The sequence below is a fragment of the Molothrus ater genome, chromosome 21 (genome assembly GCF_012460135.2).
Source record: "Molothrus ater isolate BHLD 08-10-18 breed brown headed cowbird chromosome 21, BPBGC_Mater_1.1, whole genome shotgun sequence".
Lineage (NCBI taxonomy): Eukaryota > Metazoa > Chordata > Aves > Passeriformes > Icteridae > Molothrus > Molothrus ater.
This window is the reverse complement of record NC_050498.2, coordinates 8,608,570-8,628,018: the sequence shown is the minus strand read 5'-3', so window position 1 is coordinate 8,628,018 and position 19,449 is coordinate 8,608,570. Positions and strand designations below refer to the sequence as shown.

At 44.7% G+C, this 19,449-nt stretch overlaps 1 protein-coding gene across 4 annotated transcripts in view; it reads right to left on the bottom strand.

Moving 5' to 3' along the window:
* Positions 1 to 19,449, bottom strand: part of PPM1E (protein phosphatase, Mg2+/Mn2+ dependent 1E) — a 62,081-nt gene that overhangs the window by 5,932 nt on the left and 36,700 nt on the right. For all 4 annotated transcript variants that reach the window (XR_004981383.1, XR_004981384.1, XR_004981385.1 and 1 more), the window contains exons 2-4: positions 7,454 to 7,572; positions 2,996 to 3,195; positions 996 to 1,184 (exon numbers count right to left, since the gene is read on the bottom strand). Coding sequence is in view for 1 of the 4 variants with exons in the window: in XM_036395238.1 (XP_036251131.1) it covers positions 996 to 1,184; positions 2,996 to 3,195; positions 7,454 to 7,572 (508 nt within the window). In the remaining 3 variants the exon portion in view is untranslated. The remainder of the gene's footprint in view (positions 1 to 995; positions 1,185 to 2,995; positions 3,196 to 7,453; positions 7,573 to 19,449) is intronic.

The window sequence follows — 19,449 nt, the reverse complement described above, 5'->3', positions numbered from 1 at the left end:
TTCCCAGGGAGGAACAGGCAGTGCTTTCCCTACAGCTACAACTGCTCACTATAGCAGCCCCTCAGAGCCAACACCAATGTGCCCCATGACATCCCTGGCATGGGACCTGCCTGCCAGGAGCTGGGCCTGCTCCTGCTGCTGCCAGGCACAGCTGGGTGTTGGTGACCCCGAGGGCTGAGCCTGGGAGGCAGCTGAGGTGGGAATGGCAGCAGCATCCTTGAGAGGAGCTGGAAGCTGGGAGAAGCAGGAGCTGACATTTTGATGGGATGTGAAGCTATGGACAGAAAGGCACCATTGGGGCATGGAGAGCTCTGTGCTGATTCCACTGTGACTCTCTGGAAAGGCAAGATTGATTTGCAGGGTAATGCTCTCAGAGCCCTGTTGGAATTATTTACCAGTATAACCAGATGGGATGTGCCTGGCCTGTCTGGCCCTTGCTGCTTGAGCAAAGATGGCAGCTGTGGTGGTTTCACCTCAGAGACACCTTTGGCTGGCTGGATGCTGCAGCTGGGCACTTGGAGGCAAGTCCAGACATGCAGGAGCTCAGGTTTACCTTTGGTGGAGAAGTTTTAAGGTGAGGTGAAGGAAAAGGAGTCGGGTTCTGCTGGAGGGTTTGGATCCAGAGCTTTATTCCTGGCCCTCAGGCCTCTGAACCCCACAACAGCTCTAACAGAACCTCCCTGACCCCGTGGTTGCTGCTCCTTTTAACCCCAGGGAGAGGGGGAGGGAAGGGGTAGGGAGCCACCAACCAGGTAAGGGGGGGAGTCTCAGGGGACAAATGACACCTGGATGGCCCAATGTCCCCAGGGCTCAGAGGCATCTTTTGAACTCTGCCAATGACTCGATGCCCTTCTGGAATGCTGGACTGACAGACAGTGCTGAGCAGGGGTCAGGGTGGGGAAAGGAGAGGTGATTGGCACACCTGGGGAAATCTCCAGGGAGAAACCCGGGGTATGGAGGCAGAGCATGAGATCACAGTGCAGCAGAGCCCTCACCTCCCTGGCTGCCTTCTGCACGAAGCGCTCGTCGGTGACGCGGAAGGCGCGGCACAGAGCCTCGGCCGGGTCCTGCTGGAACATCTCCTGGTGGACCATGTTCACGTGCAGGTGGATGGAGGCATAGATGGCAGCATCCACTCCTCCATGGCCATCAAACACTGCAAAATAAGCTTGTTCTTCTTGGTCCTGCCAGAGGAAACACAGGGAGGAAAAAACTCAGGTGAAAGCAACACAAAGAGCTCATTGGATTGTCTTAAAGCTTTGAACTTGGGATTTGCGATGTCCTCATTAAATTGCAATTAGAGACAGAGTCTCCACTAGAAAAGCAAACTACCCTGACCACCTACACTTGCATCAGTGGGAAATTTCCACCCTGCTGTTGAATTCTACCTGCAAAATGCAAGAGATGCCCTGCCAGAATCCCCTGTGTAGTGCTCTCAGTGCTCCTTAGGTCCCATTTGTTCCAGCTCAGTCACACAACTCAAATAGGAAGTGCCATTCTCATCAAATTGTGCAGGAGATTTTGTGACTGCAAAAACCACAGAGAGAGAAGAACATCCAATACAGTTTGCATGAAGTCTACATCATGATTGGAATCCACCAGGGATAAAATGCCAGTACTGTTAAAATGTGAAGCCAGCCAGTCTTTGCTTTCACTCTTCTTTTTTCCTTAAATCTAAAATATATCATCTTAGATGCCTGGGTTTTAAAAAAACCTGCATGTGCTCTCTCATCAGAAAATTGTGATTACATTCACAAATCAAATACAGCAAAATCACTCATCTTCAAGGCAGTTTTCTCAGCTTCCCCTCCTCTGTTCAGAGAAACAACGTGGTACCAGGAGACAGCAACTCCAGCAACTCACACACACAACACCAACCCACTGACAGAGCCAATTCAACCTTGACAGCCAGCTCAGTGACTGGAATATTTGCACATTGTAATTTTTAGGTAATGGGCTCCAACACAAATTGGAATAAGAAAGCTGACAATTGACAGGCAAAGGAAACATCTGCCTCTGTTTGCATTAGTATCTTTTAAAGGTAAGACTGTGGATGGGACAGAAGATGGTTATTAAAGTGACAGGGTGTAATAAAGAAGTAATTATGCAGCAATTTGATCCTTAAGGTAAAATTCTTGCCATTTTCTTTTACTTTCCATTCCTGGGTGTCCAGTTTTATATGTCAAGGGAGAGCAAGAATGAGTGTTTGACCAGTGGCCACATCAAGAAATTAATGGAAGGGAAGACAAGCCCCAGTTCCACCAAACTACTCACATTTCTAGAATTGTGTGTGAGCTGCACCCCATAGTCCTGAAAGTTTTGGGTTTGTTTGGGGTTTTTTAACTTAATTTCCTTATTTTTGCTTTTGGCTTCTTCCTCCCGAGAGGAAGGCTTGAAAAGCAGAGCAGATCCACCCCCAGCTGCCAAGTGGCTTGAGAGATGAACTGTGAGGTGACCAACTGCCAGTCCTGCTGAGGTCCATCACCCTTCACTCCCTCAGTGGAAAACCTCCTGCATTCCTAGGATGCAAACCACTGACCTGTGGCATTCACATTCTCTGAAAAAAATTCCCTCACCCAGGACTTTTCTCCTGGGAAGCTGAAAGGCAGTGAGAGAGGCCTCAGAGAAAAGGAAAACAATTCTTATCTCATTTGCTTCTCCTGTGGTGTGCTTGTCTGGAATGTGTTTGGAGATTGTTTACCCACAGGTGATTGTTCCATTGGACTCTGCTGTGAGTTGTTTTGACTCATTGGCCAGTCAGGGCCAAGCTTTGTCAGGACTCTGGAAAGAGTCAGGAGTTTTCATTATCTTTTTAGCATTCAGTGAGTATCTTTATTCTTTAGTGTATTATAGTATTCTTTAATATAACATAGTATAATAAAGTAATAAATTAGCCTTCTGAGAAGATGGAGTCAGATGCATCATTCTCTCCCCTGGTTGCTGGAGCAGCATTTACAATACTGAGCACAGAATGTGTGTGTGTGTGTGTGCTCACCTCGAGGTTGAAGAGCATGTTGAAGTCAGGGATGCAGACGTGCTTGTCCTCCATCTTCCTGCGCATGTTCTTGATGGCGTGGATGGAGGTCTCGTAGTAGCGGTGGGGCTTGGGCTGCAGGGGGAAATCTTTCACCCAGCTGCTGCAGATCTCGTGCAGCTTGCTGTAAACTAAACGGGCCAACTTCACCGTCTCGATCTCTGAGGAAGGCACAAACCACAGATGAAAGCCTTGAGAGTGTTATTAAGTCAGAGTTTTCTTCCTTGCATACATTAGAAAGATGAAACAAAACCATTTTAGCCAAGCAGTTGATGTCAGCAGGGAAATTCTGGGCTCTGATGCATGAAAAGAAGAAGCCAAAGTCACCATAATCAGCATTCATCAGTAAGCAGCTCATTGTTTGTTTGTCTTTTTAACTTAAACAGTTCCCTGTGCCTTTGGGGAACTCATTTGCAGCAGCAGAGAAAATGAAAGGCACGAAAAGTGTTGGGTCCCTGGCGTGGCCCTGCCCAGGGTGGTGCAGCTCTGACAGGGACTGTGTCATGGCACAGGGTGCCACCTACAGAACCCCACCCTCCGTGACAATGACACTCTGGGTTTGGACCAAATGCTCTATTCTAAACACCATTTCATTGCAGAGCTGAGTCAAGACAGTGGAAACAATCTGCAGAAATTAGTGGAGTTATTTTAAGATGTTTTGTGCACTTTCAGCAGTGCACAGGTGCCTTCTTAGCTATTTCCTGGTTTCCTATTATTACCATATTCCTGACAATGGTGTGTCAGAGAAATCTGCAGGAGCAAATGAGAAAACCGTGAAGGCCTTAAATTTAAGAAAATGCTGAACTGGCACTCCTGAGAAATTGTCATTTTAAAATGTGAAAACTCAGGCATGAGTTTTCTTGACATTTGTTCTGAAATTCAGGAGAGGAAAACAGGAAGTCAGCATCAGAGCTGAACACATCCACGTCTCTTTGTTCATGCTGGCTCACCAAAGGCAGGGATCCTCAAAGCCGAACAGCAGCAATCCAGGAGTGCCAATCACTCCTGGAGGAGGAGGGGCTCACATGCAGGGAGGAGAGGAGGGACTTGCAGCATCTCTCAGTTCACAGGAATTCTGGGAAGAGCCTAAAAGCAGCGTTTACAAATTTCTGTCCTAGCTCTACAGTGACCAGGGGGCCAAGACCCTCAGGAACAAGATACTGTCCCAGCTCTGTTGATTATGGGTTGGTTCAATCAAGAGGCATTAAACTGAAAATACACTGGATAAATAAATTGATCACACAGCTTTAAAACCAAGGGGTGGAAATCAAACAGCTGGGTCATCCCACCACTGCCACAGAGTGAGGGGGGGGTCTCACCCCACCTGTGCTGCTCTCTCTGGGGCCACCAGAAATCTCTGGGTAATGTATTTACAGAGGGAACAGGTCCAACCTGAGGTGTCCAAGTTGTATTTTCCAGAGGAAAGCTCACAGATTTTGCTCTCCCATCCCTCCCCACTGGGCAGGGGTGAAGGGAAGTGGGCACATGGCAGAGTCACCTGTGGCCCCTCTGCAGGAGGGTGGCAGTGAGCCCAGTGGCCCTGCTGAGAGCCTCACTGCCCTTCCCAGGGGACCCTGTGTGGTGTCAGCAGCATCAGTAACTGCTCGTGAGGTTCAAACAGAAGAATAATAAAATGCCTCAATAAAAGCCACCCCCTCACAGCTGGAAATTACTCATCAATTGTTAATGCTGCCACGCTGAGCCAGAGCTGACTCAGCTGGCACTGCAGTTGTGTCATGGAGAATTTCATTTCCCTCCTGCTGCTCCCAAATCCCCAAGGTTGGAGGGAATGCTGAGCTGCACCACAGTGAGTGGGAAATCCAGCTCAGGCATTGTTGTTCCCAATGATGACAGGGCAGAAGGAGGGTGGAAAGGATACCAGGAATCAGGTCCTGCTTTTTAGTGCCATGTTTTATGAGCTGTGTTGATAACATGGACAGGTCAGAATCAAGGTTTTCCTTAATCTAGGAGCTCTAGATCCCTTTGGATATCTCTAGGATCCATCTCCTAGAACGTGGAACAACTGGGTAATGGACATTATGATTTGCTTTGTGATATCTGGAAATTTGATACCACCACCAGGTCACACGCTCCTGCTATCCAGCCTTTGCTGGTTCCTTAACAATGCCAAACTTCCACGAGATTCTCTTCCTCCACAAACAAACCCCAAACCTAAATGTCCTTAACCTGACCTTTCAAAAAAGAAATCCAACATCATTCAGGTCTCATGGAAAATCTCTTTCAGCTGGAAGAGAGTCGTGGCCTGTGACTCAGATATCCAAAAACACATGGTCACCCCAAATTACAACAGACCCCTAATCTTGCAATCCTACATTTGTGGACTCCAACCAGTTTTTCTTCTTGTAAGATTTGCATTCTTCTGTCATGGAGTTTCTCATTTCTCTCCACACCAAGAACTGCTCTCACCACTCCTAAGCACAGGACATGATTTGTCACGTTGCAATTCTCAGAGTGAAATGTGCCACTAAGGAAATTTGAAACAGCTATTTTTTTATCTTTCAGCAAATTCAAACTTGAGGCAAATCAGGTAAATGTCTCCTTGTATTACACAGAGTAAAAATCTTTCTGGGTCCATAAAAAACCTGACATAGAACTGGATATTAAAGCCAGGCAGTGAAATTCAGCTTGGTTTCACATTCTGCAGCAGCTCAAACAGCATCAGGGCACAGTGAACTCTGAGCATCAAACTTCAGGATGTAGAAATCCCATTTTCACCACCTGCCACATTTTGCTTTGCTTTCTTCCAAAGCATTGAATTCTCCCTGTGTGGCACCACTGAGGGCAGATCTCCTCTGAGCACCAGCCCAGCCTTCTCCAGGCCTCCCCTGGAAGGGTCTCCAGGATGGAGCTGCTGCTGCTGCCACCAGTTTTGTCTGGGTTTGCTGGGCCAAGCCTGGCCCTGGTGGCTGAGGAGGCACTGATGGAGCAGCTCTGGCTGCCCCTGGACCCCTGGAGGTGCCCAAGGCCAGGCTGGATGGACCCTGGGGCAACCTGGGATGGTGGAAGGTGTCCCTGCCCATGGCAGGGGGTGGGACTTGATCTTTAATGTGCCAAAGCTCTCTGTGATTCTGTCATTCTATGACACTTGAGCTGATGTCCTGCTTTGGAAAATTATAACTTTGATTATTTGAAATTGCAGGGTTTGTATGAAGCTGTTGCTTTACTACAGGCCAGAGGATTTCTCTCTTCCTCTCCCCCTAAACCCTGACAATTTAACACTCACACTGCATCAGCAAAGGGATATTTTATTTCCAAGTATCCTCATTATGACAATTCACCTCAACAAACTGCATCTGGAGCCCTATTCTTAGTGCCTGCTCCAGTTTGTTCCCATCTCAAACTATGTTTGCCTCTGTCTTACAGCCTTAGATATATTTAAATGTCAATTTCTGTAGGTGTGAGGGTTCTGTGGTGGCTTCTTTTCCCTTTCTTTTTTCCTTTTTTGTTGAATTCTGTAGATATTCTGTGTGGAGGCTTAGTCAACATTTCCTTGGAGACTGTCAAATATTTATGCAAGTTTCAGAGATCTCAATTTGAAATTAATGAAAGCTGCTCAGCCAGAACAATGACAAATCTATTCCATTTACCTGCTCAGCAGGAGGAGGCAGCAATACCTACAGAAAGGGAACCCAGAACAGGTTTTTCCCTTCCTAAGGTTTCCAAGGGCCTCTGGGGAACACAGAAAAATCTTCCTTTTTGAAGAGCCAGATTTATAGATCCTCCTTATCCCCAGAATAATTTACAGGGCTTTTTTTTTTTATCAAAAAAGGAGGGAATGGACAAAGTAGTTTGGGGATTGTATTTTGAAGATCAAATGACAGAATTCCTGTTACTACATGTGAGAAACATTGCTCTTTGTTGTAGTGAACAACCCAGCTAATTTTCAAGGTTATTTAGGCCAGCACACTGCTGAAATGAGTTAGGGTGCATGACCTTGAGCTGGAGGCTGCAAAAATCTTGTCAGCCAACAGAGATAAATGAGGAAAAGGAATTTTCTTCCTTTTAATCACGAAATCTCTTTATACTACCTTTTGCTAAAACCATAAAAAAACCTTACAAGCCATAGTAAAAACCACACTGACTGAAATAATTCAGAATTAAATTATCTCTTCCCACATATATTTGACTTTGCTCCAAGGATGAGGGAGGACAACTGGCACTTGCCAGCAGAACCACATTGTATAAAGTGCTGAGAGAGAGAGATTCAGGGCCGTGAGACACAGCCACGAAAACGCACTCAAAAGAGTGATTCCAAAGGTTTGATCTGAGCAATTAGACCTGCAGCTCTGGCAGGAGTGGAGGTGAGCTCCCCATGAGGCTTTTGCCATCCATGTGGGGTGTTCCTGTCCCGGAATTGCAGCCCAGGGGGTGGAATTTGGGAATTTGGGTGGCGCTTACGGATGATGCCGTCGGCGTTGTCCACGTGCTTGGGCAGGAAATGCGCCGAGAGGTCGCTCTGCAGGACTTCATCTGAAGTTGCTCTGGCTAAAGCAGAGGCCAGGAATGAGGGGCAGTTACTGGAAAGGAAAAAGAGAAATCACAAAAAGATGTTTTAGTGTGATTCAGCAAGGTAACACGAGTGTGTTTTTCACCAAGGTTCTTTGCCTGAGCCCTGCAGCAAGACCTCAGACTCACTGATGGGTTTTGGTTGCCCCTTTCACTCCTCTGTTCCCTGGTTCTTAAGTTTTAATGTTTCAGTTCATAACCTCTATTTAAATTCTTTTCAAATCTAGACTTGAACCCTCCAGAGTCTGTCACACAACTGTACATTTTTTACATATGTATGGTACAATTTTAACTCGAGTCAAGTCCAGTTTCTCCTAAGATTTGGAGTCAGGGTTCCAGAATTCCTCAGATTTCAAAGTGTCCAAAGGCTCTCTAAGGGGCACTGGAAGATCAGGTTAACCCACAGGGAGCTGATGTGCATAAGGTAAAAAAGGAATGATTTCTACCCAGAGTGAAGTGGCTTTAATGCACTGTAGTTTAATTAAACCTGGTATCCCCCAAGGTTAATTAATCTATAGCAAGCCAGGGCCACTTTAATGTACATTCTCTCATTCAAGAGGAATTTAATACTTCTTAATTTATGTATAACTTTGCATATTCCATTGGTCAGCCTCAACTTCTCCAGATGTCTCCTGCTGACACAGCCTGAAACTTCCAATTTCCACAGATTTTACTGGGATAATGGTGTTTTTCCCAAGCATTCCACTGTCCAAGGGCCACAGAGAGACACACAGAGCCAATTTCAGCCCAGAAACCATCCATCAACCACAGAATTCCAAGGCAGAAATCCAGGGAACAGGCAATGAACACCAACACTTCCTTAACCTATTTCTTCTGTTCAACATATCCATAAATGATTAAAGGATAAGATTAACAATAAATAGCTTTGCCTAACACTGTTAGGAAGCTCTGGAAGTCACACAGCGCCTCCTTAGGGCCCCACCCATCCGAGGCTTTTCCCTGGAATTCCCAGGCAGGATTCCGAGCTGCTGGTGGGCATCAGCTGCCTCAGGGCCGGCCCTTCCCAGGGCTCCGATCCCGGCCCTTCTCGGCCTTTCCCAGGGCTCCGATCCCGGCCTTTCCCAGCCCTTCCCAGGGCTCCGATCCCGGCCCTTCCCAGGGCTCCGATCCCGGCCCTTCCCGACCCTTCCCAGGGCATCCCGGCCCTTCCCAGCCCTTCCCAGCCGCCCTTCCCAGGGCTCCGATCCCGGCCCTTCCCAGGGCTCCGATCCCATTCCCATCCGGAGGAAAACCCCGGCACATCCCTTGTTTCTGGCACGTGGAGGAGCTGATTTCCTGTCCTGTTTTTTCTGTCTTTATTTGGCTCACAAAGAGCAGGTTTGCCAGGCGGCGATGCTGGTTCTGCTCATGTTCCATGAGATTCCCCCAAAAAGGGAGAGGTTGCAGGGCCCGGGATAGAAGAATTATCCCAGCAGTTACCAGCAGGGCACCCGCAGGAATCTGAGCTTGTTTCCTGTCCGAGGCTTCCCCTGACCAGCTCAGGGCTGAAAAACCAAACTTGTTTTGTGTCACTTATAAAGAGCCCTCAGGAACATCCACTGGTGGGCAAAGAGGGAAACTGGTTAGGAACTGGGGCAACAGCAGAGGCTAAAATAGACTCAGGACCCAAACAGCAAAGAAAAAATAGCCCAGAGAGGAGGAATTTCTGCTCTGCCTGGGCCTGGGAGGGGGGCACAGCAATGTCTGTGGATACCCAGAGCCTTGAACACTTGTATCTGAAATTTTAGGTATTATTTTAACTGCAGTGACCAATGACACAAGTGAAAGGTGCATTTCCAGGGGGTGTAGCAGGTCAGAGTATTTCCCCCCAGCTCCAAGTGCAGTTCACGTGTTCCATTTCCACACAGCAGCTCTATATCCAGCCAGAGAGTGCATTTCCATTACAATGCTAAACCTACACAAAAAGCTGCTAAAGATGTTATTAGATAAATTAAAGGATTTTGAGTACATCCTTCCTGATTCTCTGGCAGCGTAGGTGTGTTTAGAACACCCACAGTTGCATTGTAGCAATCCTGGAATAACTCTGGGAGGGTATTAAGTCAAGCCTAAAAGTGCTCTGCTTCCATGAATTAAGTTTGAGAAAACCAGTCTGAGGTGGGTTTAATTCAGCCCACATATTATTATGTTACCAGCTTAACTCCTCTCCATCCTGATAGCATTAAAGTGGGGAGGACTTTCTAAACACCTTCCCTGAGCTGTTCCTCTGTGCTCTAAATCTAATACAAACTCTCCTACTGAAAATAAAAGAGATGGCAAATTTGAAATTCTTATTACAAGGGAGTTCACCACTGGGGTTTGAGCAACCGATCAATTTGGAGGGGAAAGGCAGAGAAAACAAATCAGCTGAAGGCTTTCCTTCTATGTCTGGCCACTCTTTGTCCTAATAATAACAGCTGCTGGCCCAAGAATTAATTGCCCTTGACATTTGTTGATCACAAAGCTTCTTATGTGGCTGCTGCAGGGCTGTGCCATGTGAGCAGGGAGGTGCCCACACGCAGACAGATGACTTCCCCTTCCTGATTAGCACCTCTCAACATTTCCTTCTCTCCCTTGGCTCCTCAGAGCAGTTTTAGTTGAATTACTTTTTCCCTTCAAGGAACAGCAGATTGCACTGGAGGTTTAAAATAGCTGTTGAAGGCAAACTGCTCTGAGGACACTTCATTACTGCTACACCAAGACAAATGAAGAGCCAGCTCTGGGATCTCTGTTTTTAGCACCAAAGTGAGCACTCAGATGAGCAGATACAGCATGCCACAAACAGGAATCCAAGGGGGAAAGTTCTCCCTCTTCACGAAACCCAAAAAGTGTCACCGGGATCCCTAGGGACAGGGAGGAGCTCCCACCCTGCTGCTGGTGTAACCAGGGGTTACCTGCTGGCTCTGAAAAGATGCCACGTTCTAGATGCTCAAATGTTATTAGTCATGAAGTCTGACAAATTGAAACTGGGAGGGCTCAGTCTTGTTTAGCAGAGAGCTGAGAGCTAAAATGCCTTTGTCTATTCATAGCTGTGCCACTAACTCAGCAGCTGACCTTGGACGAGTCACTTCACCACTCAGACCTTCATTCCTCATCTGCAAACAAGGAATGAGAATGTCATTTCCTCAGGGAGAGGAGGAGGAAGAGGAGGAGGAGGAAGGCTGTCGAAGGCCTAAATCTGTGTTTGTGAAGTATTCTGGAATTTCTTGCTAAGAGCCCAACTGAAGGGAAAAATACCAAGATGAGAGTGGGAGATATTTTCAATCTATAGGAGATTTATAATTTCATACTTCTGATAGCTTTCCTAGGTTTTTCTCACGCTTTTCTCATACACTGCCAGAAGTGCTAAGTGGAACACACAGGCAAACAACAGCTCTGGGTAACTCACAGTGTCATCAACAGCTGCAGGAAGGGGGGAAAACCAGCAAAGAGAGACCTCAAGTTCTTAAAACGTCGCAGTTCTGAGCATTAGCACTGCTGATGGGAAAATGAAGCTGCAGCCCCTGCCTAAAATCCACAACAAGGGCCACCAGGGCTGAAAATCCCCAGCCCTGTCATGGTCTGGGGGAGCTGATGAGGCATCACTAACCCAAACAAACAGGGAAAATGGACCAAAACGAACTGGGGCTTTCAAGAGGCAAAGCAGGCAGTAAATCACAAAATGTACAGTGTTCCTGTTACCTCAGGAATCCCCTGACACCACAGAACAGCAATTGTTTTAGTTAGAATGAGGAATGATTTAAATAGAAATGCTATTCAATCTGCTGAAACACAAAACAAATCCACAGGCAAACAGGATAAAGCAGCATATTTGGTTTCACCCAGCAATCCAAGACCAAGAACATGACCTGAAAAGAACCAAGCACAGCACATTCCCCAAAGGCCTGTAATTTACTGTGGTAGTAGAAGACTTTGTAGGGATGACAAATTAACTGCACCCTTTCCAAAAGACATTCCAGCAGGGATGCACTTTGGGAAACACTCCTGCTTATGTGGCCAGTTGCAGGCTCTTGTTAGAAAGCAACTTCTGCCAGATTCACTTCAAGAAAAACCTCATTTGTCCCCTGCCTGTATTTACAAAACAATCCCAAGTCTCAGGAGACTTCTTCCAGATGGAGCTTTGGATATAGCCTGGAAGCTCTTTGAAGAAGCCTTTAAAATCTTTATTATTGCAAGTTCCCATGCTGAGGAGTGCAGAGTAATGAGCAGAGAAATGCTTTGGGGAGCTCCTCTGGCTGTTTTCCCACCGTCCCTTCCTCCACCTCCTGTTTCTGTCCAGAGGGACTTGGAGCCATTCAGGGGCTCCTGTTTGTCCCCAGACTCCTCCAGGTCACCCAGCACTAGAGGGGAATGTTCTGTGAAGCATTCCAAGACCCTAAAATGATTATGGCTGTCTCCTCTGGATCTGCCCAGCAGATGCTATTTCCAGCTCCCATCTCTGCAGGTTCTCCTGTCCTGAGTCCCAGAGCATCTCTGCCCTGTGCTGTTCCACTGCTCTGCACAGCTGCTGGAAGTTTTGATGCTTATTTAAAGCCTGGTCACGGTGGACAAATGGAGTATTATTTTTTTCCCTCCTAACACATGGTGAAACCCTGCACTAGATTTATCTGCTGCAGTGAGTTACTAAAAAAAAAACCTGGCACACACACACATACAAAGAAAAAAGAAACAAATAGAAAAAACAATGCACCTTTTAAAAGCTTGCATAACCAAAGCTCCTTGAGAAGTCATTTGAGCTGGCAGTGGTGAGACAGTAAAGATGCTTGATAAATCTGTTTGAGGGAGCTGCAAACGTGCTACCCAAGGAAGCTGCTATCTATAGGCTCCCAGAGACAGCTGCCTGCTCACATCCCCAGCCAGCCTGTCCTTGTGCTGACAGTTGTAAGCAACAGAAATATAATACACAAGCATTGCAAAAAGACACTTCAGATACATTTATCATGCCCCTGTCTATGCAGACACTGCATTTACCAAATTTTTAACCTTCTGCTTTCTGCTCGCTGATGTTTTCTAGACCTGTTTTGTATAGATATGTTTCTGTAGTTAGTTCTGTCTTAACTGGATGTGAAAAAATACCCAAACCAGAGGTGCACTGCTCATCAGAAAACCTCTGCACAGCTGGATGAAGATGCTTCACCAGGGGAAACCCTTGGCTTTTCACAAACTGTTCTCAACACATGAATTAGGCTCAGACCTCTGATGCAATTTCTGCTGCAGAGCAAGTCAGTGTTCCCTTCTCCAGAGGGTGAAGTGCACATGGCAGTACATAAAGGCACCAAAATGTGAGCAAGACAAAATCAAAAGGTCATCTTTGTCTCTTTGATGAGGTACAATGTCAGGAAGGGCAGTGTGTATCTAAAATATAAATGCTGGCTGCCCACAAACCACTCATAAGCATTTGTGATTTAATGGCTGTCAATAAAATAGCACTGACACCACAGGGGTGAACTATGAAGAATCCAAACCACACAGAGCAGCTTCTCCTGAGCTCCTGGCTGGATAAATTGCCTGGGTATTATCTTTGAAACCAAATTCTATTATTCCTCTCACTCATCCTCCCAGCGTGGGGGTTCTGAGGTTACTCATATTCCAGTTTCTGGGGCTGATGCTGTGGCTGCATTTAAAATGACAGAAATCACCTCCTGTAACATGAACAACCCCTGAAAACCCAGCATGGACCTGCCAGGAGCTGGAAGCCAAATAACTGCAAGAAATTGAATTCCCAGAAGTGACTCTGGGAGGGTTTTCTTCATTACAGCAAAGAGCTGAAGGTACAAAGTTTGCTGTTGGAAATCATATCCCAGCACTTCACAGCCAGATTATATCCATCTGTTATTAAAAGAAAGGGAAGCCTGGAATTTGAAGGAATGCAGAGAAAAATGGACCACAATCCATGAACCTCTATTATAACAAACACCAAGGTGTTGAGGATGTATCTATGTAGACTCCCCCCCATCTAAATCAGAATATATTCTACCTGAGGAGTAAGATTCTGAGGGACTGGATAGTTTTATAGTAAAAACCTTAATTGCTGCTATGAAATGCACTTTGGAAAATTATAAAAATATTATTATAACATTTAAAAACCCCAACAAGCCATTTATGTGATGGGTATTGATTGTGCAGCTTAGCTCTTTGGTATTCAGCTTTGCAAATGCAAACCCACAGTGAAAATAAATCTGTGTTTACCCTATCATTAATTCATCAAAAGAAAGGTAATTTATTGGTATTACCCACTCATGTGACTTTCAGGGGTTTATACAGAGAGGAAAGATCCTTCTGGATTTTGTTGTTGTTTTCCAAGGATTATCCTGCATATTCATAGAGCCTATTCCCTGCTCAGGGGGTGAGGGTGTCCAGAGTCCTCCAAAATCCTCCCTGTGCCCACTTGGCACTGCTGGGAATGGAATGGGGACAAAGCCACATCAGTGCCAGGTGCTGCTTCCCTGGAGAAGGAAATTTCCTCGCTGGAAACCCAATGGCAACAGCAGTTACCTCACACTGAGTGCCCTGGCAGAGCAAGGCCTGTTTAAAAGCTCCACAGGACATTAAAAATGTCATTGATTTTTCTCTCTTTGGCACTCAGTCAGTTCAAAAGTCAGCATAATTCAATATCTTTCTCCTGGTTCCATTAGCAAAGAAAGGAATCCATGCTTCAATCTGTGCTGCCTTATTGGAAAAAGTAATTTAATTTTACATCTGAAAGTGTGCCAACATCAGCATAAAAGCATACACTGTATACATCAGATTTAATTTATGAATTCTGCATTTTGTCAAGCCAGGATGAGATGCTGTCTAAAATCAATGAGTGTCCAAGCTCACTCTGAAAGTACTTATATATATTCTTATTATTTCAGATATTTTATGTCCTAGCTGGAGTTTTTGATGATTTCTCTCCTTGCTATAAAATATTAATGGCACAGTCTCTAGAAAAGTTCATGTTGCAGGATACTTGCAGAAGGGTTCAGGCACATCATTTATTTACCACTGATTCATGCCCAGTTTTTTCTCTGTTATAAATAAACTTCCACTGATACTTCCCTTAAGTGGAGAGGATATTCCATACAGATCTGATGTGTCAGAAATACAAGTTAAATAAGAGTCCCCCAATGCAGAGCCTCTGTTTTATCAGAGATCAGATTAACACACCCAAGTCCTCTGTCAGAAAGAAAAATGCATTTTGGTGTTATAGTTGATGACTTCATTTCAAAGAAATGAAATAAAATGCTCCACAGCAACACATACCCTGCTGTCTCCTGCAGATCATGATTAAGGCAAACAAATGTTCAATTACTTCTTTGAAAAGGGGTGAGGATGGTGCCTGTTCAAATACTCAGCTTCAGTAACACAGAGCCAGGCCCCAAACCCTGCTCCTGTTGAAGCATTTATCTTCATGTAACTGAGAAAACATCAGAATTGCAGACCAGGATTTCCAAATGACATTTGATCACTTAACTTCTTTCAACCCATTGAACAAATATCAAATATAAGGCAAAACACACCCTGGAAGATTTATGGCCACTGAGTCAGCAGTGAATGTTCCCTCGCTGCCTTCTCCCTCCTGTGCCTTGCACTTCATCACACAAATGGCTTGGGTGTTTATGCCAGATGTAAGATTAGATAATTACTCATCCAAGTCCTGCATGTCAACTCTTTTTGGTGATAAAAAATTTATTCCAAATGCCCCATTTATAATCAGTTGGCTTGCAGAATGATTCTGTTGTGCAGTGCTACATCTCAGGCTGTGATTCTGTGCGGGGACACGCTGTGTTTGTGCTGTACCAATGCCTGATGTCAGGAATTCTGGGCCTGCAAAACAGGGACAATGCTATTGACCTCTGGAAAGCAATTTCAAAGCCAATGATGAAGTGCCAGCTATTATTAATTAAGCCTGAAGTGGGGATGGAACAAGAGAACAGCAATTCCCTTGCACTGGTTCCCAGAAAATCCTGCTGCTCTTGTGCATGACGTGCAAGAGAAACAAATGAAAACAAACATGAAGAAACAATGCAGTACCTTCAAAAGTAATTTTACAGGCAGATGTGTAACTACAGGCAGGTTCAAGGATTTCCCAGTGGGGCACATTAAAGATTGGGTTGGAACCTCAAGATGACAATTACTGACACTGATACCCACAGAACAAGATGCTGGAGGGATAAAAGGGGCTCTGTGATTGGGGTGAGTGCTCTTTTAAAGGAAAAACCCTTTAGTTACTCAGAAAGATCCCATCCTAATTCCCACTGTCACTTGTCCTTTGCAGAATTGCAAAGGATAATGGCAGGTTTAGGGGTTTAGGCTTTTTCTTTAAAGGATAATCAAAATGTTTTAGCTATTCTGTTTCACATTAAAGTCCCTAATGCATTCTGTTCTACTGAGCCACATAGTTATTTCAGTCATTCTTAATAAATAACAGTTGCCAGTAGTAGTTAAGCCAACAGATCTGAATTATTTATAGTGTTGAGGAACAGAACAGCAGATAAAATACATTAGGGCTTTGGGTTGTTCTGGCCTGAACGACACAATGGCAGCATTGAGATGTTTTTCACCAGGCTGTAAAATATTCTCTTTCCAATCCTGGTTGAAAAGATTTCCTAAAGAGGCAGCAGCCAAACCTCCAGCCATCCATCTTCAATAATCACAGTCATGAACAGCAGGTGAGAGCCTCTCCCAGATCCTGCACTGGCACAAAGTTTGATTTCGTTGGACAGGTGAAATAGCTGCTTAGGATTAGTCCTAAATTATTAGAGAAAAGCAAAATGTAGGTGTTTACATACTATATAGCATGGCTCTAAACCTTCCAGTAAATTATTTAAAGGCACCCCACAGTGTTGAACTCCAATGTTTCTCTTCTCCCTTTGCCTATAATCCACCCTCCCTTCAGCTGGGAAATGCAAAGATATCACCTACATTTTACAATGGCAAATCCAGCTTCACATTCCAGGCTGCAGCATGGAAATCCTGGGATTTTAAGAGGCCACATCATGAAACATTGAACACACAAAAAGCAACAGGGACAGAAATTATCTTGACATTAACTTGACAAATGATGTTACACACATGTTGAATTTAATGCTCTTTGTAGCTTCAAAGATGCATTCCAGCATCTGTGCTGATGGGATAATGTGCCTGGGTGGTAATTTGTGGGAATATCTGGCTTTCCCACCTTGTGCTGCCATCACAAGGGACTGCAGCAGTGGAAAATTCACTGTACAATCAACTCACAAGGAGAATCGTGCCCACAAATGCCAAGGAGAGATTTACACTCAGATGCTGCAGGGAGAAGAACTGGGGGAGTAGTTGTAGCAACATAAGCTTCAACCAAACAGTTTTCCTTTTATAGCTCACCTTCCACTTCCTATATGGATCTATTTACAGCAGGAAATGCTGCAAATTGTAGCATCTCTAAGGAGTAAAAAGAATTTGAAAAGAACAAAAAAAAAAAAAAAAAGGAGAAAATCTGGAGAGGTAAAAACTCAACCAAACTTCCTTCTATCAAATACTGATGAAATAGAGGAGGAATAACACTGAAATAGGGGAGGAATAACACTGAAATAGAGGAGGAATAACACTTGGAGGCCATGCCAGGTTGTTAAGGGCTCTGGAAGTGGCTCCAGGACATTTCAGCCTGTGGGAATGAGGCACAGCATCCCAGGGAAGGACAGGCTCAAGGGACAGGGTCCCTGTGCTCCCCTGCTCCCTCCTCTCCCTGTTCCCAGGTTTATTGAGGATTTGCACTCTGAGCTTACTGAGGTGGGGGAATTCTATGAGGTCCAAAGCAGGGGAATGTGGATTTCCACAGGGCCAGGCAGGTCCTGAGCCCATGGAGCAGAGCCTGCCTGCAGTACACAGTTAAATTTAGCTCTTCTTGCTCACAAAGGCTCCAGGAACTGATTCCCAACAAGCTGGGGATGTTTCAAACAATTCTGCAGTGCTGTGGCCTCTCTCCTGTCCTAGAAGGTACAGAGAATAATTTAAAACTTGGGAGAGATGTCTTAAAATTATTCCCAGTTCCATTTAAAAACAAATCTGTGCACATATTCCAATCACTGTTAAAAGGTGAACTGAAAAAAATAAAAGGCTGTGACATTTCATAGTGTGACATTACAAATCTCACCAGATTATGGACATTGGTTCTCTACCCTGGACTTCTCAATACTTCACAAATTCTCCCACACAAACTCTGCCTATTCACCACAATCTGGGGCTTTGTTTATGCAGCATAATCAGTCTTTAAGTCTTATTTGTTCCATTTGATTTTCTGTGAGATGGGCACGTTCCCATCACCCATTTCAGAGGTGACAACGCTGCTCATGTAAGAATTACCCAACAGCTCTGCTTTCCCTCTCCCCCTGCACAAAGGAGATTGTCAACTTTTCCCTAAGCTTATTATCAAACCTGTGATCTCTTCAGAAGAGGCACAAGCTCTAAATATAAGAAAGAATCTGTTACATAATACCCTGAGCAAGGAGCACACAAGAGCCTGTGGACAGGACCAGCCTGAGTGAAAAGGGAGGAAAATCTGGGACTTTACCCAGTGCCAGGGCTTGGGTCTGTCCTGTGCAGAGCCAAAGCACAGAGAACATGGAATAATGTGCAAAATTTCAGGGTTTATCCCTAAGAACATGGAATAATGTGCAAAATTTCAGGGTTTATCCCTATGGAAGGTAAACAAATGCAAACAGGTGCCATTGTCTGGAAGTTGATTCGGGATGTGGCAGAAATTTACTCAGATCAGAAGAAATCTTCCTCAAACATGAGCAGGACTTGTTTGAAGCTGGGTTGTAAATAATGCACTGGTGAGGACTGACTCAGCCCATGATGAGGAGGCTGAAAGCTGCTTCCAATGGAGCAGTGGCACAGCTCTAATCAGCACTTAAGAGAGTTCCTCAGGAGCCACACTATCAATTACCCTGGTAATACATATTCAGGGAGGCAGGGAGAGCAGACAGAGAGAATAGCAAATCAAAACATTAATAAAAAATAAGGAACCTTTGGAGACAAATGATTATCTTCTATGTCTACAGTGCTTTGTGCATTCCCAAAGGATTTAGAATCTAAAAATAAATGATTACTTCTAGCAGCACTGACATCCAAGCTACCTTGGATAAAAAGCAGCAAATTGCTAACCATGGATAGCAACATTACACAACTGTTTTGAACAAACAGCAAGAAATGGACCATGCTGGAAAGAACAGCAGGTCTCTACACAGAAATTGAGGCTAAAATGTAACCAGAATAATGTGAATATCACCTGTAATGGGATAAAAATGACAACTGTCTGCCTTGATATCTCATCCTCCAACTCCATCATCCTTCTCTCACCATTCTTTAGCACCACACTGAGACACTGCCTTGAAGGAAAATACTCAACATCTGCAGCTGAAATACATTTAAATACATATATAAATATATGTATATACACACACATATATATGTGTTTAAATATGAGCAATCACCACAGATTCCTTGAGAAAAGCAAGAGCAAAGATTCCTGGAACAGATAGAAGATCAAAGGTCACACAAAATTTTAAAAGAACAAAAAAAAGGAGGAAATCTGGAGAGGAAAAAACCCAACTAAAATTCCTTCTATCAAATACTAATGAAATATGTCGCTAACACAGAAATTACTAAAACCCCAGGCCAAGTTATGTTTTGAAAATAAATTAAATCAATTCTGTCCCCAAAACACACACTGGTAATGATATTAGTAGAGAAAATCATCTAACAATGATTAAAAAAATGAAGAACCAAATGGAGCTCTGCAAGGCACAGTTCTGGACTGAAGGGAGCAGTGAATTAGAATAGTAATTATATAAACACAAAAGAACAAATCCAGGAGGAGGCAATCAAGGAAAAGTAAAACAAGCAGATTTTCTTAGATGGAGCAGAGA